This window comes from Cryptomeria japonica, chromosome 2 (genome assembly GCF_030272615.1).
Source record: "Cryptomeria japonica chromosome 2, Sugi_1.0, whole genome shotgun sequence".
Lineage (NCBI taxonomy): Eukaryota > Viridiplantae > Streptophyta > Pinopsida > Cupressales > Cupressaceae > Cryptomeria > Cryptomeria japonica.
In genome coordinates, this window is record NC_081406.1 from 33078729 (window position 1) to 33103762 (window position 25034).

At 34.6% G+C, this 25034-nt stretch overlaps 1 protein-coding gene across 2 annotated transcripts in view; it reads right to left on the reverse strand.

The window, feature by feature from the left end:
• Positions 1-20586, reverse strand: part of LOC131047405 (pumilio homolog 5) — an 88134-nt gene extending 67548 nt beyond the window's left edge. Inside the window, exons 1-8 of one of the 2 annotated variants that reach the window (XM_057981290.2) lie at positions 20381-20586; positions 18950-19038; positions 18111-18835; positions 11906-13524; positions 11653-11794; positions 11282-11389; positions 7844-8056; positions 7638-7748 (exon numbers count right to left, since the gene is read on the reverse strand). In XM_057981290.2, the coding sequence (XP_057837273.1) occupies positions 7638-7748; positions 7844-8056; positions 11282-11389; positions 11653-11794; positions 11906-13524; positions 18111-18752 (2835 nt within the window). In that variant the 5' untranslated portion in view covers positions 18753-18835; positions 18950-19038; positions 20381-20586. Of the gene's footprint in view, positions 1-7637; positions 7749-7843; positions 8057-11281; positions 11390-11652; positions 11795-11905; positions 13525-18110; positions 18836-18949; positions 19043-20380 lie in introns of both variants that reach the window. The other variant, XM_057981291.2, reaches the window with a different exon arrangement.
• Between the last annotated feature and the right edge of the window lie 4448 nt (positions 20587-25034).

The window sequence follows — 25034 nt, forward strand, 5'->3', positions numbered from 1 at the left end:
AGATTTTGTATGGCAGCAAGTGATGATGCTATTCCTTAAATTACTACTTTGTTTTGTGATTTGCACATTTACAACAAACAAACAAATTACTTCTATGTTATGTATGGGTCCTCATTGTTTTCCAATGAATGTCTTTCAATGCTGTATGGCAGCTTGAAAATGCAAAACTTGAATCGCTACAACTAGAATAGAAATAGTACAGCAAACCAAAAGGTAAATGCATCAAACTTTGTCTCCTATATGGCATCTCCAAGGGACTATAACACTTACCTAAGTCACAAGGTTCGAATTCGAATTCAAATTCGACAGCCATGAAATTCGGATGAAATTCGACAAGGGAAAAACTCGAAAAAAAATTCGGATAAAATTCGCCTTCTATAATTTTGTTTATTTTTAAATATATGTATACTTTAATAAATTATCAGAATAGCGACCCTTGTTGGAGAAAATCCGAGGGCGACCCAGCAGTTGCAGACACCCATGACCCAATAGATAAAAAAGATATACAAAGAATACCCATGACCAGCTGAGTTGTGTTTAGAGGCAGATAGCAGTGCTTTATAGAGGAAATTCGATGAAATTCGAATTTTTTTATAGAAGTTTGAAATTCGATTAAATTCGAACCTCATCCATGAAAATCGCCGTAACCTGTGACTTAGACACTTACTAACAATTTCAATACAAATCATTAGTATGGCAAGTTCCCAAACATTTACAGCAGTCTAAATCTTCTAGGGGCTGTGATTCACATTAAAGTTCTCCAAAATAAATATTATAATATAATTTCTGACTAGTGCCAGAAATATTATAATTTAATATCTAAAAACATCTTCGCAAGTACAAAAGTAAACATATTATTGCTGGAATATCAATAGCACTATTTATATAAATATGAACATTCATCAGGAATTACAATGCTGAAATCTAAAACTCTTAGAACCAAACTAATATACACACACACTAAACACTGAGTGAAAACACATTGGCACACCTGAACACACAACTTCTGAAATCTTCAATATGCTCCTAATATAATCTTTCTACCCATATGCAATCCTTGAATGGAATCGTGTCTAATGTATTAGAATATTTAATTATATTTTAGTCACCTATATTTAGTTCCTTGTTTAATGGTCATTTAGCTTTTTAGTTAATTAGCTTTTAAGCTTTATTTAGCATTTAGCTTTTTCTTTTTAGTTAATTAGCTTTTAAGCTTTATTTAGCGTTTAGCTTTTTAGTAGTTCACCTTAAACGACTTGTTCTTAATTTAGAACATCGTCTTGTAATCTCTATATATACGCTTGTATATTGTTGAATAGATTATCCGATTATTGAATCATTCATTCAATTTATTTTTCATGGTATCAGAACATGGAAATTAAAAATTTTGAAAATTTTTGTTATTAAAATTTTTCGAAGTTTTACCGAAGAGATTTTTTTTAAAAAACAGATTTTTTTCTCTTCCTGGGCAGTTTTTTTTTGCAGGTTGAAAATTTTCCTAGGGTTTCTGCAATTTTCGACTAGGGTTTTGACCCTTTTGTTCAAGTCGAAATTTTATTTTGGTTGCAGATTCTTGGTGGGTTTTTCAAGAGCTCAACTAGGTCGTCGTCAGATTTTTCTGGTTGCACCGTTTTCCGTGCCTCAATTTTTGAGCCGTCAGATCTGCATTTTGTTTTCAGATTCTTGGTGGGTTTTTCGAGAGCTTTTTTGGGTTGGTCTCAGATTTTTCTGGGTGCCTCGTTTTCCGTGCCTCGATTTTTGTGCCAGCAAATTTGCCTTGGAATTTAAAAACAGTTCACAATTTCTGCTATTTCTGTGGACGTTGGGATTTTTGCTGTTTTTTGGGCACCATTTATGCTGTTTTAAGTGTGCAGAAAATTTTAATTTCTGGGTTTCTTTCAAACCTTGAAATTTGCACCTTGGAATTTGTGTCAAAATTCACCTCCAGGGTTTTAGATTTTTTGTGCAGCTGCTTCTATTCTGATTTTTTAATCAGATTTTTCTGTCTCATGCTTTCACTAGGTTGACCTCGTTCAACCTCCATTTTTGTGATGGCATCTTTGACTAACATCATGTTGGAACACAGATAGAAGTTCAACAACTGTCACAACACCTGGAAACAGTGCATGTTCACGATATCTGAATATCGTTGCCTTGATCAGATTGATTTAGGCCAGACCTCATCTTACAGGTCCCAGGGTTTTCACAATTTTTTCCTGAAATATTGTCTGTCGGTTTACTAATTTTTTCCACAAAAAATCATGGGAGTGTTTTCATGATTTTTGCCTCAAAAATTGTTCGCAGGGTTTATAATTTTCCCTTAAAAATTATCTCATCTGTAATCCGCGATATTCGCGTAAGATTTTAGTTATCTGGGTTTTACCGTTTTTTTCCACAAAAACGATGATTTGTAACCTCAGATTTCTTGGTTTTTCGATTTTCTCCTCAAAATCGTAAATTCTCTTTTCGAGGGTTCCTATTTGAAGGTTTGACGGTTTTTTCCTCAAAATCGTGCTTTGTTTCAGTTAGTTTGGGTCGCACCTGCCAGGGCGAACATCTGCAACCGTGGTATCTTGCAGTCAGTTGTGGAGTTGATACTCTTCTGCAAAAGGGTTTGCCGATTTTCCTCAAAATCATGGTTTCAGTTTTCAGTTTGGTTACCCAACGTTAGGTTGGATGGATTCTGGTATTCTTGGTCATTAACACTTTTCAGATCCAAGGAGGGTCTCCACTGCAACAGAGTGTTCTTTTCATTTGTGATCAAAAGACCTGCAGTGTCTTCTGTAGGGTAGTTAGTAGATAGAATGACCATTAAGGGAGGGTATTAGAATATTTAATTATATTTTAGTCACCTATATTTAGTTCCTTGTTTAATGATCATTTAGCTTTTTAGTTAATTAGCTTTTAAGCTTTATTTAGCATTTAGCTTTTTCTTTTTAGTTAATTAGCTTTTAAGCTTTATTTAGCGTTTAGCTTTTTAGTAGTTCACTTTAAACGACTTGTTCTTAATTTAGAACGTCATCTTGTAATCTCTATATATACGCTTTATATTGTTGAATAGATTATCCGATTATTGAATCATTCATTCAATTTATTTTTCATAATGGATATGAGGGTTTTTGTCCCCAAATCCAATCCAGAAACTATGAGGGTTTTACACCAGGTGCTCGATCTTCGAGAAATGGGTTTTGGCAACAACACAATACATTGTCTTTCCAGTCCCCAACTTCTCCTTTCACATACTCCATTGGGACTTTTCAAAAAAATTGTAAAATCTTTTCGTATCTTGGCTCATGTTGTGTTTTTGCCCTAGTTTTGCCCTCCTTTGACATTGAGAGAATTTGACTTTAATCATAAAATCCTAACAAATCTAAGTGTTAGTCATTTAGGGCAGTTTGTGTGTTTATTGGCTCCCCAGACCTGGTTCAAGTGCCAATAGAGAGGGAAAAAGTGAGGCAACAGTGATGAACATACTAAGGGTCTCAATAATATTAAAAGCAAATATTGTAATAATAATTTTCAAGGTTTGTAAAGAGCCCAAGGTGCCCAAATAAATGTGGAGAATATTTTTATATTTTTTAACCATGCAAAATGCCACATAGAAGGAACGGAATAGGTCGTGCATTATTGTTCATGTTCCACCTACATGAATGCATTCACCGTGAATATGAGTTATTTCTGAACAACCCCCAACGTGCTACTTTGATCTGCTCCATTGATTTTGAGAAGTATTTGTCTAAGGCTGTCGATCTTGGCCTACTATAGTGCTACGATTTGAAATTTTCACCTAATTGGTATACTTGACAAGTTTATTCATATTTTAAAGGGACTTTATCAATTTCAATTTTCTCAAGCCATACAGGGATGAATAATTATTCTAAGATATCAACAAGATGTATATCAATTCACCATCTGGCAGTTCATCTAAGAGGTCGCAGAAAGATATATACTGGAGCAGATATTTGTAGTCTTGTGTCTCCTTGGCTTGTTGAAGGTATTTTGGAAAGTTCTAAGTAGAAAGGAGTGACAGGTTCCTCACTGTTTGTATCTCTCCCTGACCATATTTCCTGGTATGATTGTAATGTGAATCGGATAAATGTTGTAGCACTTTAAGTTCAATACAGAATTGTTGCTTGTATTGACCTCTTTCATGCTACATGTGAATGATTTCAAAATTGGAGAAGGATAATTAGGTAGACTTGATTACACAATGTCATATCTTTGCTGTTTTTTCTTAATTGATATTTTCATGGCTGAGTATAACTCTACCCAATAAGGCACTGGCCTTGACAAGCTTGACCCTCCACCTATATTTAAAACAACAAAGATCATTCATAGGTAGTCGTGAGAAGCAGAGTAGGATTAACATATGCTACTCAAAGGTCAACAACATAAACCAAGGAAAATCTTAAGCAAAACCTAACTGTTACATTCTCAAAGAATCATTTTCAATATATCCATACTTATCTCAGGAGCTTATAACACTGTTATTATCTACAAAAACGTGCAATATATCGAATGGGTTATAAAAGAGGTCTTTCCAGGTAGTCAATCTCGACCTATTGACAAAAATGGGGGTCAAGTATGCAATTTGAGTATAGCTATTGTTTGTTGTTCTGGTTGTCCATTTTGTTTGATTTAAATACCTATTAAGTTGCCTCTAGGAACACCCTCTCGAGGACAAGTTGAAATCGAAGTGTAAAAGAGATTACCCACTTCCATCAATTGGCCTTTAAACCTTCATAATCTATGGATGAACCTTGGTTTTACTTTCATGATGACAACCCCTGGCCTTGAAAGAGAAATCATGTTCTAGGGATTTGGAGCAGTGGTTTCAAGACCCAATAGACTCTTTGAGGAAAATAAATGAATATTAAATTGTTCTTCCCTTTTCCCTCCAAAACTTAATCTTAGAACTGTCTAGAAAGACCATTTAAATAAGCTTTACTTTACGCCCCCTTCCCTAATGACAGTTTAGGCTAATAATTTGGAAATTTTTCAAAATAAACATAAGTTGTCTTTTTAATAAAGATAACATAATGTCATTAAGACAACTTAAGTTAATTATTTTAAATTATTTCCCTTTAACCTACAGAAAATAAAATAATAGGCTAAGGTAAATGATAGCTAATCCCTCATATTGGATATAGCATCTCAGATATATAAATATGGACTGCCAAAGATGACCCCACAAACATCCAATGGAATGACATATACCAGCACTTTGCCCATGACTCTGAGTTGAGCCCAAATCTGATTTTAAATTTCTTAGTGACTAGGATGTCCATCCCTCATCTCGGCCAACCCAATGAACCTGGATTTGGATGATTCTTTGTCTTCAAGCCAAGCTCAACCACTATCTTTTGGAAGATAAGATTAGCTTGAGGACGTGCATCAAATACAACATTTATATTCCTTTCTTTGAGTTTTATCTTAATATGAAAAATCTTTTTCAACTCACCCTCCTCTTGAGACCCACTACTACCAACACACAAACCTTTCCTATTGTGGCACATAACAACCAATCATCTACTTCGAGGCTGCAATCAAATTTTACTCACAAATGAAGTCTTTTTGTTGTTATTCTTGAGCATATGCTATAATGCTTCTCGTTGCACTTCGAAGTAATTATGGTTATGGCATTCTTCTTCTTCCTCAACTTTCCATTCCCCTTTCCTTTGCCACTTCACACTTTTTGTGATTTAAGAGAGGAATAAAACGCATTTTTCTTCTTGACTGTCTCCAAATAATGAACTTGAGCACAAACCTCATTGGCCATCAAGACAGGCCTCTTCAAGTGCCCAAACATCCCACCAATGTATTCCATTAGAACTTCAAAATCCATCATATCTTTCCCAAGTTGAAACGCCTTCTTTCATAATTTACTTGTATAATCTTGCACCCTTTGGCCTTGTTTTACCTATAGAAGAACCATTGGCTGAGCCTCACTTTTTCATAGCATATTGGCTAAAATTCCTGCTTGAGCAGCACTTCGAACTCTTCCTACTTAGAAATTAGTGGCAACCTGACATAGACTACCAACTGAGCTATCCAATGATCTAGCTTCGGTGCATGTACCTGAACATCAAATGGTTGAATGATCTAATTACTAGCTTAACCTGCAAGTTGTCTCCTTTGTCTACTTTTAAACACACGAGCTTTGGAAGGAAAGTGAACCTTGCTCCAATACCAATCTGATCTGTAAACTAAAATAAAGATTCCACCTCAAAGTTCAACAATTATAGATTATATTTCCTCGAGCTTCACAAAACCTTCATTTGACCAATAAACTTGCATAATTCAAAAGGAAACAAATCCTGCAGCTTTTAACTACTGAAAAATGACTATAACGACACAGAAATAACAAAAAAACAAGAGTGAAAATGTGATTGAACATATGCATAGACCTGGAAAAACCTTTAAAGGAAAAAAAACTGCAGCAAGAGTGAAAACTCCTTATATCAGCCTGCAACTCTCTCTTTGAATGCTTAGGAAGGTAAAATCATGAGCCAAGGCCCTTTCCAAATGACCTTTATAAATTTTAAAACTTTAACAAGTCACAATAGAAATGTTTCATCATAAAATCTGCTTGTAAGTGGAAGAGACCACATTTGCAACTGTTGCTCTTCCAAATAAGACAAACCATATAAAACTGCCATTTTGAGTTATCTAGGTTCTTAAACACTTTCTTGGCTGATAGTGAAAGAAACTGGCCTTTCAGTTGTGTCAAGATCCAAATTGACGGATCACTTTTACCCTTGTACTTCTTCTACTGTAATTGAATGTACTCTTCAAGTCTTATTGATCTTTACTATCAAATATATGTAGTAGAAATAATACTCATTTCTTTCAGTCTTTCTGAACCATGCCATGATTTTGAGTACAGGAATGCAAAGATATGAAATTAATTTCAGAAAATGTTCATTATATTAAGTTACATTTACTGGGACCTAAATGATTTATAAACATTATAGTAACTACATAAGTTCAAAAGTAAAGAAAAACAGTTATCAAAGGGTGAAAGGAAAAGCAAACCTAATTTGAAAAGAAATGATTGAAAATAAAATGTAAATGAAAAACTAAAATCAACTACCATTTTACAAAAGATGCCCAAGTACCACAAAGAAACAGGGCAAGATATAAAGGATAACCCCAATGAAACATAACAAAGAAACAGGGCAAGATTGTAATAGTTTGAACTTCAAAACAAAAAAAACATAAATTTTACAGACATGAATCAAGCTGTGGTATGTAACAGTGGAATGTTAAATTTGGTTTTTATGAATATACACAATTGTATGATAATTTACATTGCAGAAACTTATGCCAAAGGAAAATTTCCAAATCATTCTGCTTCCAAAAAAGAATGAAAATAAAGATTCGAGCTAGTTCTCATTTCAATTTCAGGAACTCATCTTCCTGTACAGTCGAAAATGCTCATCCGTGGTATATACAACATCTATAGTCCAGTGAAGATCATATGCACAAACTTATTCATAGGATACAGAAGATATAGATTCCTTCATTATTACCACCATCGCAACTAATCTAAACTAAATATTAAAATAAGATTACTGATGAGTATTAAAATGGGAAAAAATTTAGAAAGCAGTTGCCAGCCACTGAATCTGAAATACCTGTGCCACATAATTTCCATATTGATCTTGAGCAAGGCTACAAGCAGCTTGCAAAATCTCTTCCATTATCCCGTGATCTTTTTGCTCCTCTGTACAGTGTTCTAAGACCCTCTGTTTACAGTCATACAAACAAGTACACTCCATATCATTTTGAGATGGAATGAAATAAATGGTCAATGGAAAATATATCATATAAAGTGGATCACCTGTATAACACGGCAACCATAGGGATGCATAGAAAGATTTACAACTTGACCATAAAATGAGGAAATAATAAATTGTATTCTGTCTGTAGGCACACTTTCAATACATTTTTGTATGACATGGTTTCCATTCTGATCTCGCACACATCGCATGACATTTCCATCAAGTTCTGAAACAAGCTGCGTCTGCATATCTACATCAACTACTTCGAGTGCCTGGCTCAAAATTCAGTAATATCAAGATATGATTAGAAATAAAACAATTACTCTAAAAAAAAGATTTCAGATTCTGCATGTACTAACTGTGCTGAGACATGGCTATTCTAAGTTTTCAAAAAAATAATTGAGGAGAAAAAACAATTTCAATCTGCCTGCTGTCTTCTCTTTTTATTGAAACAGGAAGAAGATCACCTATTCAGTACAAAGCTACAAACCATACAAAATCAGAATAGCAGTCTAGCAGCCTTCCAACAGGTTGCAGAAACACAAATCCAAGTTTTTAGGTAAACCCAAATAGCCCAAAGTGGAAAACTATTTGTCCTGTGATCATCACCGGCACAAAACCAAAAATACTGATTATAACCATAACCTTAAATGCTTTAAGATGCTAGCTAGGCCAACACTACTAAGAGAATTGTCCTATTATTTTACTGTTAACATTTAAACAAAGCTCATAGAGATCATATTACCTTGTGGCATGAAAATTCAAAACAAAGATAAGCATTACAGACACATTGAGAGCAATGGGCTTTTTGGAATGCTTATACAATCCAAGAACATCCACGTTTTCAATATCGTTATTACCAAGAGCAAGGGGGGCAAAATGGTGTGTTTCCCGCCATTTTTGGAAATGTCCCTTAATATTAAGTCTGTTCTTCTTGGTACAATTAGCAGAGGCCCCAGCAGATTAGTTACCAAAGATTTGGAAGTACAAACATGGACCTTGGCACAGGTTTTGACAGAATTAACATCCTTAGAAGCACTAATTTTATTACCCACCAGTGGATCAGGGCATCCCATGAGGAGGAACGTCCCAATAACGCAAATGGAGAGAAATGATTTGAAAAGAAAAGGCTTGAGAAACAAGAAGTTGAAAGGCCAACCTGAACTAATGCATAAGCAGGAAAAAGCCACAATCTGATATCTACCTCTTTCCTTTCAAAAGCATTGTACTGGAAGGCTCTCCAGTTTTTCAAAAGACCCGCAATCAACATTCGCAGCAAGGGTAGCCCATTGTGACAGATCAACACACCATAGCTGTTGCTCACCATCCAAAGGAACAGCGGACCATTGCAACAGACCACCAACACACAATAGCCACTGAACAACAGTAAGGCATCAGAGATGGAATGTTGAAAATAAAAAATCTAGAGATGACCTGCCACAAAGGAATGTGCTTCACACATAAGCTTCCTAGATTGTCACAAATGACAAAACAGCAAGATAGTGATGATAGAAGTGGGGATGGCATGCAAGAACAAGGAAGGAGTGATTACAATGCTATAATGAGACATGAAGGACATGGGAGACAAGCCACCCCATGAACCTAGGGCATGTATTCTATAAATTCTGTAACAAGGAAGCTTAGAGGAGATCCCCTACATCCAAAATAGAACTATTAGTCTATTTACTTCCTTCATTAATAATACTAAAAAGACTTGCTAGGAAGATACTAAACTTTGCCAACCCATTCCAAAGAAGGTGCAAGCATATAAGTCTCGAGTGTTGCCAGCTCGAAAAAGAAAATTCTTGAGCATCACCAATTCAAAAAATAAATCTAGACCTGACTCAAGAGACGTCACCTTCTTGATTAAGATGCCCATGGCTCTGTTTGCCTCCCACGAAATGCAGAATGTGCAATTCTAAGTTATCCCATTCCAACGCAGGTGAAAGCATTAAGTCTAGAGTGTTGCCAGCTCAAAAAAGAAAATTCTTGAGCATCACCAATTCAAAAAATAAATCTAGACCTGAATCAAGAGACGTCACCTTCTTGATTAAGATGCCCATGGCTCTGTTTGCCTCCCACAATATGCAGCATGTGCAATTCTACGTTATCTTTCAAATAGTGATCTGAATTAAGCTAGTAATTCAGGGTACAATACACTAATTGAGGAAATTAATATATTATAAGCAGCAATTGAATAATATCCATCAAACTAATAATTACTTAATAGATAAATTGAATGATCTTTATTTTAACTGAAAGCACATACAGAATGGGTAAAATTCTGATATGCATGTCTTCTTCGCCATTATAAGCTTCAAATTCAGCTATTATATAGCTGTACTGTGTACAATACAAAAAACAGAAAACTTACTAAAAATAGTAAATAAGGTTCTTGGTAAGATCAGAAGTTTTGCCAAAATTGGAAGTGACACATGTCCTCCTTGGAAGTTCAAATGGGCAATCAGATAAGAGAACTTTTTAGAAATCTGAGAATGTTTTCTGGAGTAATTTTATTTTGGTAGCCTCCTTGTTGGGGTCATAACTACTAGCATGTTACTCGAAATTCAAAATTCATACATGCACTGAAAAGCTTAGACCACAAACTAATTAATCTGGGAGCATAGTGTAAACATGCTCCAACTGGTACCTCGCCAAATTATACACTGAAGGGTTCTAAAAACAAAAAAAATGAAAATGTAGATAATCGGGAATTTTCATAATTCTGTCCAAAACTGCCACTTAGATGACCCAGGATGCCATGTGGATCGAAGAGCCAACAAATATCAAAGATTTCCTATTTTAACTTCCAAACCCTTATGTTCTTATTCAAAAGGAGAGAAGTAGCAAGGATTTGAGAATCTGATTTAATGATGATCCTCATAAAACAATAAGAAACTGCAAGCCCAAAAGCACATCATATAGACAAGCCTCAAAATATTTGAGTAGTCCCAACCAAAGCCCAACAAAAGTAGGAGACTAAATCACCATTCATCTTCCAACATAAAGCAGCAACACCAGCAAAACCAAGATTACCATGAGAAGCTCCGTCTGTATTAACTTTTACACATAATGTTGGTGTGGAGGCAGGGAAGAGAGATGAGTGAGGTGGGTGCACCACCAGATTTCCATATTGTCCTTTTCAGCTACATGTTTATAAGGATAGTCTATCTATTGTCTTGTTAGATTCCAAAACCATTGTTCTTTTGGAATAAAAAAATTATGCAATCTAAAAAGCTGTTTCTTTCATTACATGATTTACTACACTTGAAGTTGGGAAGAATGTTTTTCTTCAAGAGCTAATAATTAGCTGATTTTAAAACAATAAAACAGAAAACACGCATTGATTCTTTGCATTCCTCAAGACTCCGTAATTTCTAGAAAGACAAACATGCAACCACGAGTAAATTAACTTTTCTAATTAGAATGTAAATGGTGAAAACCTATATGATTCAGAGTTTATAGCTTATCATAAAAATTGATGGCATTTGGCTTACCTTCTGTACTACGCGACAACCATACATTTGAAGACTTAAAGTCAGGACATGACCAACAAGCTGATTCGCAAGCTCCTGTCTTTGTTGATCTGTACCATGCTCAAAAAACTGCAGGAAAATGTGTACCTTAAGATTAAATCAACCAACTCATCGATGCCTACATTTGAAATTTATAAGCAAATAGTTTTCTTCAATAATTAAAATCCAATAACTTGCAGGTAACTTCCAAATTTTGAAAATGTGCAAAAACATGCCTCACTGATTGAAAATAAATATTTCACAACTAGCTAGACAGTTTCAAGCATTATCTAAAGAAAAATTGAATCTCTAAACCAGAAAAGCTTTGTTCAACAAGGCCATTAGCCCATTACCTTTTGTATGACATAGTTACCAAACACATCTGTCATCAGTGTAGATGCTTGTGGCAACACCTCTTGGAAAACTAATGCTTTCTCTTCAGAGTTGCTAGTTTCTAGTTTTTGCTGTATGAACCGGCTTCCTTGTTGATCAGCACTGATACCAAACATGAAATATTGTATTTTTCAATAGAAATGTAAAGCCTTGCTAATAAAATCAGATTGACAAATAAAATAATATATAACTCATAACATACTAAAGACTCGCCTGAACTCAACAATGTGTCCAGCAATATCTGATAACTCAAATCTGTGAGTTTTGTTATTCTTTAGTTCCTCAAGAAATGAAGAGCATTTGACGTCATCTAATTTTTCATTTCCCCTTTGTGACTGCCATCCAGAATAAGCTCCCATTGTTGCTACCCTATTTGCTCCTAGTGGAAGGCGAAGGTTCCTCTCATTTGGTCTTGCCAGAAGGCTTGCTGCTATTACTGGAGATCCTGGAAGTACTGGACTTGCTGATGGTGAACTAGGATATTGCATTAAAAAGCCCAGATTAGGAGGACTCCCATAATAAGCAGGACTTACAGAACCACTCCTACCAGCAATTGGTACACCCAATGCTCCATTTCTTGTGAACTGAGATTTATGTTCATTAGCAAAGCCAAGTATTGAGGCTTTGTGTAGCTCGAGGGCATCCATCTGACTTCCACCAATGAATCCTCTCCCTGCTAAAGAATCACCAAGCATTGAAGAATTGTATGCATCCTCGGATGATCGCTGCATATACTGTAGGTATGTAGGGTCTGTAAAGGATGGTTGCAATGTTGCTCCAAGTTGGCCATTGAATTTATAAAGTTGCTGCATATCTACACCAATCCCCATCCCTCCACCAGGCGAAGCTGTGGCAGCTGCCCGTGCATTCATGCTTGCAGCAACAGCGGCAGCTGTATTATCGAATGCCATTGGCATAGAACCATGAGGATATCCCGAAATCATTGAAGGAAAAACGGTGGCATTCATTGGGTAACCACTTATGCCATACTGTGGAGCATAGAAAGCAGATTGTACATTTTGGTAATATGGATTTCCAGAGGCCAAATAAGCAGCTGGATACAGATGCGCTGCAGGTGGTGTACTTGGTTGAAATGTTGGTTGAAGCCCCACAGCTGAACCTTGCATCATATTTGGTGCACCAAATTTAGATTGATTCCGCACAGCATGATCAATGCCAGAATGATGTTGATGTTGTTGATGAACTTGTGTTGAAGCCTGGGATTGAACTTGGCCTTGAACCAAAGGAACGTGAAGAACCCGCTGCTGACGCTGATATTGTTCTTGTGCCAAATTATAATGATGAGGCTGATCCTCATCATGCTCCTGTTGCAATTGCTGCTGTTTTTTCTGAGAATTGTCTTCTACATTATGCACATCAGCAATATTGAAGCCTTGTAATGTCTCCGCAAGGTTTGATACCTCAGATGTGCTCGCAGCACTAAACATTGTATTTTTTAACTCTGAGTTACCAACAATAGAACCACCTGTTAAACCTGCAATCTCATCTATCAAAGCTTCTCCTTGGCTGCCAGACTTTGTGCTTCCCATTGGTGAATCTGGGGATGGAATTCTTGCAACTGGAGCAGCAGGATGAGAATCACTAGTTGAACCAACGCTGAGGATGTGTATTCCACTAGGAGTAGGTGTTGCTGAACGGGACCCCGGACGTGTAGATGAGAGTTCAGACCCCTTAACAGAAGACATGGCAGATTCTCTAATATACATAAGAGCTTCCAGAGAAGAATTAGCATCAATTCCTTCATCATTTGCTGCACGACTGGAGGAACGAGAAAGTGTATATACAGGGGAGGGCGTTCGAGGAAAGTCCTCCTTTAAAAGAAAAAGCACTAGTTAGTATTTAAATAAAATGATTTCTGAATGAAATTGAACCAAGGAATGGTAGGTCCTCATCAAACTTGTTTCCATGCCACAAATAAAATATCATAGAAAAATAAGGATACAAAACAAATCTTTATCTTTAATTAAACTTTTAGTGATATCCCACTTCATTATCTTTAGACTTTTAGCGAATGTAAAATGTCAGCCAAACATTCTTCACACATATCAGATATTACAGTTCTTCCAACTCATTACATATAACTTTGGAAAATGCTCACCATGCTTTTCATATGTTTAAAATTTCATCATCTGACATTCTAACTATTAGGATTCATTGTAAACTATATCACTCACAACAGAAATGGAAACCAAGATACAGAAGTCTTGAGAACCCCCAGATACGATAGAATATAGAACTATCCATATAAAAATTATATAAGACGAGAAAAATATATACAATGTTAAATAATAATGTATAAGTATATACATTTTTTGCAAATAAAGACTGGAAAGCGTTATTTTGATGAATTCAAAGTACATAAAGCTATATAGATTACTTCAACAATCTAGAAATGTAGTTTTAGATATTCAAATACATATCAATGTATCATACTCACTGAATGGATACCTAACCATCTAAGAATACATGTTCATGATCATCTTGAACTGCCACATAATTGAGGTCCTACCATACACTAAATGGATGCCTAACCATCTAATAGTACACATTCATGATCATGTTGAAGTGCTACATAATTGAAGTCTGCAGGATCTTCACAAATATTGGAGATAGAGAGACTTCCTTCAGGAAAGTAACTGCCACTCTCACCCCCTAGTGCTACATTAATTGCTGACTCCAAATCAATTCGAAGATCACTGAATACTTCTTTTGATCAAGAATCATATTATTTCAGATCTCGGATCTTACAATGTATTTGCATTTTTGTGCCTCGGCAATTTTTTTAAAAAGCAGGAATTAGCTAAAATGGGCAAGTAAAAGCAACTTATAGTACAAAGCATGGGCAAAAATACAAGAAAAGGATGGATGACATTATGATCACCCCTTTTAGAGAGCAACTGTAAAATCCCAGACCCCTAAGCTTTTCTGGCAACCTAGATCACTTATAAGGATTTTTGCAATCATTATAATTAGTGATCATGGATGTAAAAATTGTCAAAAAATCGGTTAAACCGCGATTTTTCACGAGTCATTCGCCCAGACGATTTAATCATGATTCTCAGACACAAAAAATAGCGATTAAATTGCAACTAAAACACAGAAAATCAGCGTTTATAGAAGCGAGTTAAAAAAAAAGTTGCAAACCCTAAAATGTAAAAAGGGTCGGGCGAAATTTTTAAAAAAAACAATTTCATTTTCGGGTAAATCGAAAGGTGCGACTGCGGCACTGCGGCACTGCGGCTTCCCTCCTCCCCGACGGTCGACACCCGACGGGTTTGCCTCGATTTGCCATCAACATCGAAGCAGAAGTGCATGAAAATTTAAAATCAATACATTAACCTAAGTGGCTAATGTATTTAATCAGACATGTATTTAGCTATTACATTTAACTCAAAATTGTAGCTATTTCATTGAATGTATTGCACTCATGGCAATGTATTTAATCAGAAGTGTATTTAGCCACTCAACGCATTTTCTATAAGGCTATTTAAAATTTAAAATTGCTAAGAAATGGTAAAAATTTAAATGTATTGCGACTTGGGAAAGAAATTGCTAAGAAATGGTAAAAATTTCAAATGTATTGTGTTTTTTTAGAATATTTTAAGAAATCATATATTTTCAAATGTTCGATAATTTTGCCGATTTATTGCCGATTTTTTACCCGATTTTTTGCCGATTCCCGATTTTTTATAAAATTTCGGCCAAAAGATTTATTGCCGATTAAGAGTTTTTCATATTTGATACTTACAAAAAGACAACAGAAAAGTGGCAGCTACAATACAAGTAGTGTCCTTGGAATAAGTTCATTCAAAATTTACCATACAGATCTTTCTTCAGCTACGTGGTCTCCTACTATTTGGCATAGAAAGAATTAATATAGTATAAGTCTTGGAATAATACTAAATATTATAGCCTGTAAACTACTTTGATGGAAAATCAATTGAGTTTGCAAATGGTAATTGTTATCCAAAACTCAAGCCCAGCCAAATCAAATTAAGCTTAGAAGCCCTGCCACAAAATCCTTAAGTTATATATGTATCATTTGACCATAAAATCCACAAAATGGTAAACATTTTCTTGCAAATAAGGCCACCACAGACTCTCTTTTAAAATAAAACAAAATCACCAAAAAACTTTTAGAAATTCAAATATCCTACCCAAGCTTATCCCAATACCTTCCAAAAGCTACATTTTAGAATTCTTCGGATCTACCCCTGTACCCAAAAAAGTCCACGTCTAGCCCTGACCCCAGGTTTGATTCCCCTCGGAAATGTACCAGGTTCTTTGAGACCACCATGTAAGGACCTGGCCATTCCCAAACATAACTGTTATGACTCTTCTGAAATTTAAAGAAAATATTAAAAAATTAGGAAAAAGAAAATAGAGAAATTTAAGGTAAACTAACCTAGCCTATTTCTAATCATCTCCAACAGCCCACCCCACTCCCCACCCACCTCCGAACCTAACCCTTAACCTTTAAACATTTAATGCCAATTATGCACACAATATTGAAGTCTTTAATTTTATTTAAATTTAATGTAGAAAATTCCAAGACAAGAACCGTACACAAGGTCCCCATAAAATCCCCATTTCCAGTTCCTATATAATGGTAATCTAACCCAAAACTACTGTGAAGTTAAACACATAATAATATATTCAATCTCACTTTACCTGGACAATTTGGGGATGATCGTGTAGGCCTAAACCAATTAGACAGCAAAAAGAGCGATTGTCCCAAATATAAGTAGTTCCAAGGCCATCAGTAAAATCTCTAATAAGCCTTCACATTTCACAAGTTAGGATTTTATCACTAAGATCTCCACTGTTCTCTGACATTCACTGTTGGTTTATTCTTTATAGTTTATACTAAATCCAGGAAGGTCTACTCCATGTTGATGATTACACAGATTCTCATCTGACACCAATAACTAGTGTATCTTTTCTACCCTCAGTAAATTTGCCAAGCTGGGGCATGTATTTTTGTAATGTCTTGATTTTTAGAACAATTGGATTTACCCATTTTTGGGAAACCTATGTCGCATGAAATGCAATGTTGTTGTGCATTAAAATAGCCTTAATTGTGATCACAATCCAAACAGCTGCTTCTTTGGCTGCTGCAGCATTCTTGTTTTCCCACAGCAACAACAGCATTTCAACAGTAGTTGTGGCCTGTTTTTTATTTTTTTATTTTTTTATCATTTCTAAGTCATCTCAGGTGTTGCAATATTGCTTCAGGTCTCAGAAATTTACAATAAAAACATATGCAAACAGTTGTTGCTAGGCCATTCCTTACGTGCAACCGACTCCAAACTCCACTTCTTGTCATATTTTTATTTTACTCTGTGTATCCTGATTCTCATTCTTGCAACAGTGTTATAAAAAATATATCCTTTTAAATGCAATAAAGTTTACATCTGAAGCTGCACCTCACAAGGCCTTACAGAAAAAAGCAAGCTTGCCTTTGACAAGTAGAGTAAAATAGAACTAAAAACCTCAACTCCACCAAACTGAGTAGGGAACTGAAAAGTTGGCTTATGTCTCTCGACTTTCACAGTAATCCTATGGTAGGAAACGAAACTGTAGTGCAAACTTGTATATTTGACTACTTAAGTTCCTCAACATGATCTATTAAAATTTAGGCCTGTAATAAGAACTCCACTAAACTCCACAAACATATACCAATTAGAGACTGCTACAGTAACTTTAGAGTGACCATGGATTACTGAAACCCGCGCTTCAGAGTCACTGTCAATATAAATATTATGAAATTAAAGTCAATACAGAGGCACGACTTCCTAAGAAAAGTTGAACCAATTTCCTCCAACAAACTAAATCTTAGTGAGAAGCTCTTTTAGATGTTGGTAACTGTCTTCCTTGTTAACATCTCAAACAAACCAAGCTGAACTCTAATAAAACAGTAAATGCTGCTGTACAGAAATATACAGCATCATATGTAGAAAAGGTTAATCTATGAAAAATAAAATAGAGAAACATAAATCAGCACAACATAGATGAACAAGCTAACAAGATACAGAACATATAGAGACAGCCCAGCACCACAAAGAATACATCATAAATATATATCTGCATTCAACCACATGTTAGCTGAACTACAAAACTTGAGTAGCTATAGCATAGGTAAGGCTGAAGCCTTTCAAGTTCACACCTCAATCTGCAATGAGGGCTGAGGCAATACAATAATGTTATCAGAATAAATTTGAGTTCAGAAGTTATCATTGCTTTTCAAAGTTCAAAGTGCTACAGAATATTTATCACATCACCGATACTTGCATATGAAAATAACTATGGAAGTTACAATAGTAACCCATCGGAAACAAATGCAGTCAAATGACAAGTTTCCAAAAAATTATTCTTGAATAAGCAGAAAAAAAATTACCTGAATCAAATCTACTAAGCTTTTAGGGCGGCCTCCCAACAATGATGAAGATGTACCAGAAAAATAATCAGAACCCATTTCCAACCACTCAGTGGAGAATTGCCTGGGATTAACACCAGGATACCTTTCCTCCTCAGGTTCCTCTTTATGTGTGGGAAGAACAGGTCGAGATGAGAACAATGACCTGCTGTTACTGTCATCAAAAGATCTCAACTTCTGTTTGTTACCTAAAGCACCTAGATTATGTGCTAAACGGCGATTCTCTCCCCTTGGAAGTCTTGGATTTAAGTTATGCGAATAATGATAGGCTAAGTATCCTGGATCTCCTCGAAGTTTATCTTCCAACTGCAAGTTTTCAACAGCATCACCAACTCCATCCCAATTTGATTCAAAGCTTGAGTTTTGATGAGGAAAAAGGCCCCCTAAGGATGTCAGTGATCCCTCAACAGTCGGCGGTGCACTTCCACTTCGATTTGGAATCACTTGTCTGTTGTTACCAAACTTCTGCCCTTTCAGTAACGAACCTAATTCCTCCTCTGCTCCATCACCAAATGATGCAAACCTTAAATTCTCACTCCTTGTAGACCAGTTCCTCGCTCCATCTCCACCACTAATCAATCTCATAGGATTTTCAGTGGCCATTGTAACTATATATCTGTTAGATTGTCTTTGATTCTATTATGTTCAAGGGCTCAAATTCCTTTACTATCTATCACATAGTTTGGCTAAAAAAGAAACGCAAACTTTAGTTGTCAGTCAAAAGTTAAATAGTTAAGACCATTGATTATTCACCTCAGTTAAAATGTGAATTGCGGCAGGGTTCCAAGACTTGTACTGACCTGAAACTGTTTATTACTTTATTCCAAAAATAAAAAGCAGACTACAAATGGTGGCAGAGGTCTTCCTTAAAAAGAACCCAAGCTCCAAACTGGCTGCCATAAAACAGTGTATAATTAGAAAATGGCTGCCACAAAACAAATTAGAGTCTTAAGATTCTAGACTCCAAACAAGCTTCCATAAGACAGCGTATAAAATAAAATTATTTTTATAAAAGACCCGGTAGAATATGTGCGCCAACACACCAGCAGAACTGGAACGAAATCCCCAATTTTGTGCAGAAATTTCCAACTACGAACTCTAAACATGGAAATTTAATGGCAAAAATTACACAAACCTTCTAATTTTCAACCTCAAACTCAAAAGAATGTGTCAAACCATTATAGTGTGCCCACTTTGAAGCCTATAAAATATTTAAATAATTAAAATAACCATCCAACTTCAAAACATTTAGCAAAATATGTACGTCTTGATTCTTAGAATATCTAAGCTAATCATCTACATTTTAATGTTGGAATGCTCAGCTCAAATTTTAATATCCGCCAGATTTTTTAGTTCAAAGCCCCAAAATGCAAAAAAAATTGTTGTGAGTTGCAGGTAAATATTGTGGACAATGTTTCGCTCTTCTCATTCACAAACAAAATAAAACAAAAGAGAAAGAGATAATTCATCTAACAACTCCAAGAATGGAAATTTAACAACCAAATCGATCCAAACCTAATTTCCAACTTCGAAGTTTTAAGACTGTAAAATTTTGTTGTACCGGTGAAATTCAAACGAAAAAAAGAGAAAATGAAATAATTTACCTACAAACTTCAAACATAAAAATTCAACTGCCCACCTTATCCAGACCTAATTTTCAACCTCCAACTGGTATAGTATCGGTCACAATTCCAGTTCACAGAAAACGAAAAACACTAAAGAAAAGCAAAGCAATTTACCCTCCTCACTCTTTAAAGAACAAATTACAATTTTTAAGGTCAAATTTCACTCTTCCGACAAAACGAAAGTTTAATAAGGCAAAAATAGTTTACCTAAAAACTGCAAACACAAAAAAAATTAACATCAAAACACATCAAGACCTCCTAAATTCGCCCTCCCTGCTCATAAAATAGTGAATTTCCGTGAAATTTCAATTTAGGAAAAAAAACAAAGTAAAGAACAAGAAAGATAATTCACCAAAAAAGTCCACAGACGAAATTTTACTGGCGCCGCAAGTGATCAAGGAATTATGATTTCAACACTGAATATTCTATCAAAATATAGACACCTGCTGCAGTCTGTTATAATCTTAATGCATGTCTAGTTAAAAGAAAAACAATCAACACAAAATATCTATAAAAAGTAAATTGGTTTTTTTCCTTTTTTAATTTCCTTAAAATAAATTGGTCATTTTGAGCACAAAACAATGTTGAGAAGGCGTAGAAAATTACGGCGAGAACTCCATTCTCACTATTCCGGTCGCCGCCGCTGGGAAATCGCCATGAAAATTGAGCAAATTCCGGCCGCTTCTGCACATTCCGGGCAGCTGCCGACTGCCGTGAAAATTCACAGAAAAAAGTCAGACATGGTGAGAGAAACAAGGGTGTCTCTTACAAACAAGTCTAGTCGCCAAGAAACGCAGAATATGATTCCCAGCCGCCCGATTAGAATATCTGACGGCCCAGATCTTGCTCGAAGTTATAACTTTTATTTTCCAGTTAGTCTTAATGTTAGGGCTATTTTGCTGAAAAATAAAAAAGGCCCACATCAGAATACATTACCCGTATATACGTACACGTCACATGTATAAGATACGATTTACATCAACCGTACGATCATGCTTACGTGGCAGAATCTTTGGTATAAGAACGAGATTCCGTGGACATGACGGAAATTTGGGTTTATCGCGTAGTGACTTCGCCGCCGGCCGGCCGAGATGCCGGAAAGAGTTGTTTTGGGATGGTGGGTTTAATAGCTTTTTTTTAATTTTAAGTTCGTGGTAATAGTTTTTGAATGAAAATTTCATGCATGGATTTATTTTCATTTTTGGGAAAATTTTAATTTACACCAACTCTAGATTTGGTAGAGATTTCGAAGGTCTCCGTTTTATCATAAATTTATCTAGAAGGAGTAATATTTGCTATTCTTATCCATAAGCTTTCGTTTTCTAATAGAATCGAATGTGTCATGAGGATGACCATGATTTCTTTAGGCATGCTAGACAAGGGATACATTTTATTATTTCACTTTAAATTCATTCCATTTGCCTCCCCTTTTGCCAACTCGTCCTATTCTAGGAATTTTCTTGCTCTTTGTAAAATAACTTCAACTTTTAAAAATCATATTTTAATTTGAGTTTAACTTAAAATTATGAAAAGTAATTTTTAAAATTGTGGTTAACAATTAATCTTAATCTTTTATAAAGTGTATATAAACTAGTACATGCATAAGAATGGGTGCAATTATGGCACTGATAGAAAAACGTGTAAGTTAATCTATTAGAAAGTGCAATTTGAATTGTGTATAGAAAATCCTCCTTTGTAGATTACATTAATAATGAAGAGAAACATGTGTCTCAAGGTGCTAATTGAAATATAATTATATACATTTTTTATAATCAATTAAAAGAATGTTCTATAACAACTTTAATTTGGTTTAAAATAGGAAATCGATTATACATGTATAATAGACGAGCATGACTACTTGTTTGACAATCTTAGATAGAAGGATTCTTGCTCTAAATAAATGATTTTTGGGGACAAGATTGGGAGGCAAAGGCTTGAGAAGAATCACCACCTTCTCAATGGCTCCCTCAAAATAGTATAAACTTTTCTTACATTTCTAAGAAAAATCTAATCATGAAAAATGAACACCAACAGATTTTATTTAAAGATGCACGTTGTAGGTATGAGATTTATATGTTATTATCTTTCAAAACATAGGTAACATACTATACTTCAAAGGGCCATCAAACAACTTTAGTAGATGAAAATGTTGAGTTGTATGTGATGTGATTGATCAATATTAAAGCCTATGAATGTGAAAATTTAAAGCCTTAAATTTTTATGCATGCAATTGTAGAGGAATACCAAACAATTATGTCAATACTAAATGATTTTTCTAACAAACTCAAAGTTGATCCAGATTGGAGCATATAATTATCTTCAATCCCGGATTATTGCAAGCCACAATGAAAACCCTTATGTTCCCTTTGTTATTCACTCTTTTAAATCTCTTTGGTATTTGATAGATATAATTACAAAACATTTCACAAATTCTTGATGTTGGGAGAAATTGTACTACTTAAAAAGCTCCTATCAAGCATCCTCACCTCTAATTATTTTAGAACTTTAGTACCAATATACAACAATCCAAAATTGAGAATTTTTTGCCCTATTAGATAAAATTAAAGATTTCTACATTAAATAGTTCCACTTTATTTGTAACCTTTGCAATCTCTTTCATAAGTCATTATTAATAATTAGGATAATTGAATTCTAAATCTTCAGGCGGTAAATACACCAAAGGAACATTAATAGTTTAAGGACCAACTTTGAATGTGGTTTTTGTGGTACCTTTCCTTAAATTGGCCTTGATGTTACTAACTAGTTGAAATTTTTTTGTGAACCTTGTTACTCTTGTCCTAATATACCTTCAACAACATCAAGCCTTGAATGAACCTTATAAATATTTTGTATATTATACTTTATATTTTGAATTTTTATTTGTTATAATATTTTGCATAGTTATTACTTGATTCTCCCTTTAGTGTAAAACTTATTATGTCTTGTATAAATACCAAAACATGGTTATAGACTTTTATGATTGTTGTTTTATATATGTTTATAGTTAAATTGGAAGTTCCACTTGTTGCTTAATTGTGTCAATTTTTAAGACAATTATGTTAATCCTATGAATGTCATCATGATGCTTACGTAAATAATTAAGTTAGATTGTGTTATGCTAAGTATGTGAATGATTATCCTAATATAAGGGGAAACTCAAGGTAAAAATTTTTGTGTTGTTATTATTTTGGGACCCCAATCGAAGTACCTATAGGTAGGCACTTGGAAAAAGTTATATAGAGTGCCTTGGGGTTTTAAAAAGGAAATTTGCATTTAAGTTTGTTTTTTTTAAGATTGTATTACTCCATTAACATAGATTTATTTGGAAATAAGAGCTATGATTATGCATTCGATTACCCTTTTAATAATAATAATAATAGAAAAAAAGTATTTATATTAATATTAAAAGGTACAAATGTACAAAAATTTATATTTTATTTCATTACTATTTGTAGGTGAGATTTTTATGTAATGCGACATGTTGAAGCTCAAAATCACTAGTTTGATGATCCCTAAGAATATGCCACTTTCTATGATCTGAATCAGCAATTGATTTTGGCCAACTAATGGAATGATCAATTCGATCTTAATTCCCTTCACTTTTGGTTCTACCGAACCGAGGCGAGTGTACCTTATCACCAACTTCACCTTATATGTGTTACAATCAGCCAGTGATATCTAGGCAGATTATATTACAATATTCCTATCTTAGGTCAATCTCAAATGGCATGAAAGTGAGAATGACTTTGTATTTATATCTTCTACTCCTACTTTACAAAACTAGAATTGAAATGAGATCTTACTTCCTATTTTATTGAAAATTGAAATGGAATTGTGTTCTTTTAATTTTTATGAAATGCAATGTTGGACATGCAATATAGACCAGTGTCTTTCTCTTAATTGGGTACTAAGTCTTATGGAGCTTCCTTTCTTTTTGTCTCCTTACTAGAAAGTTTTACATAACTATCCACTGTTGGTCTTCCTACACATATTAATCTTATTATGATAGTTACTATATGGTGAATTCAATCAAGCTCACACAGTAACTTATCCAAGAATATATACCTTCTTGTTCACGAAATGAAAATAGCAAGATAGTAACAGTATACAGAAAGAACTTTTAATGCAGCCTTCGATCTTCTCAGTATCGAAATAGCAAGAGATTCAAAAGGTAACCCACAATAATCTGAATACAGTATATAAGCAGAAAGAGTAATAATATTATTGATAATTGGTTACATTACAAAAATTTGATCTACCCCACCCCATCTTTCCTTTTTGTTTCTTACATATATACATTATACTTTTAGGGTTGTGACCTTTCACATTTTACATTTAATTAATGTGGCTAAAATATTTAATTTTAATTACTTTAATCTTCAAAATAATAGCAGAAGGCTGCGATGGTGATCTTCTGGTTGTATCTTCCAAAAATGGCTCCACAATTCTTTATGCCTTTTCAATCACTCTTTGATTTGTATTTTTAGTGAATAATACTTTATGACTAAATCATTTTATAACTTTAATATTTGGCAATGACTATCACTCCTTCTCGTGTCTTATTTTGTGAGATATATTTTGGTCTTCTTGAATAAATTCCTCCTTCCCTTGTGATGATTAATTTCATTTCAATGTATATACTGGATGCCAACCTCCATATTTCGCTGAATTATCTTGCTTGGGAAAATTCTTCCCTCATTTTTCACCTACCTATTGTTTGATCCTTTTACTTTATTTCTAATGCAAACTCTAAACCGTTTAAATATTTAAATATGTGCATTCCCCTTTTACCCATCAAAGATCTCCAATAAGCCTTTTTCAAAAATGTATTGTTCCTTTATGGTTCACACTTTTATCTATAGTTCTATATTTTGTGTGTGACTGTGAAACATTTTATATATGATGGCTATGATTCTGAATTTTGTATGCGCATTTATTAAGGCAGTTGTAGTCACAACTTCACTGCTGTCTTAACTATGATTCAATGTTTCCCTAAGACATTGTGAAAAACTCTCACACAATACGTATGCTCTTACATTCCGTGTTCATTAATACAAGAGTATTCTAAACTGCAAAGTTTCCCTTTATAATGCTCTGACCCCTATCGATACCTTATTCTAATGCTATTGTATTAGCAAAGTTTGTAGATTTCCCGCCTTATAATTTTCGCTTAACAGCTTCTCCAATCGATCCATTCTAGACGTATCCTAGATTTATTGTTCCCATCGCAACACGTATGGAGAAAATGGTGGCAAAGATG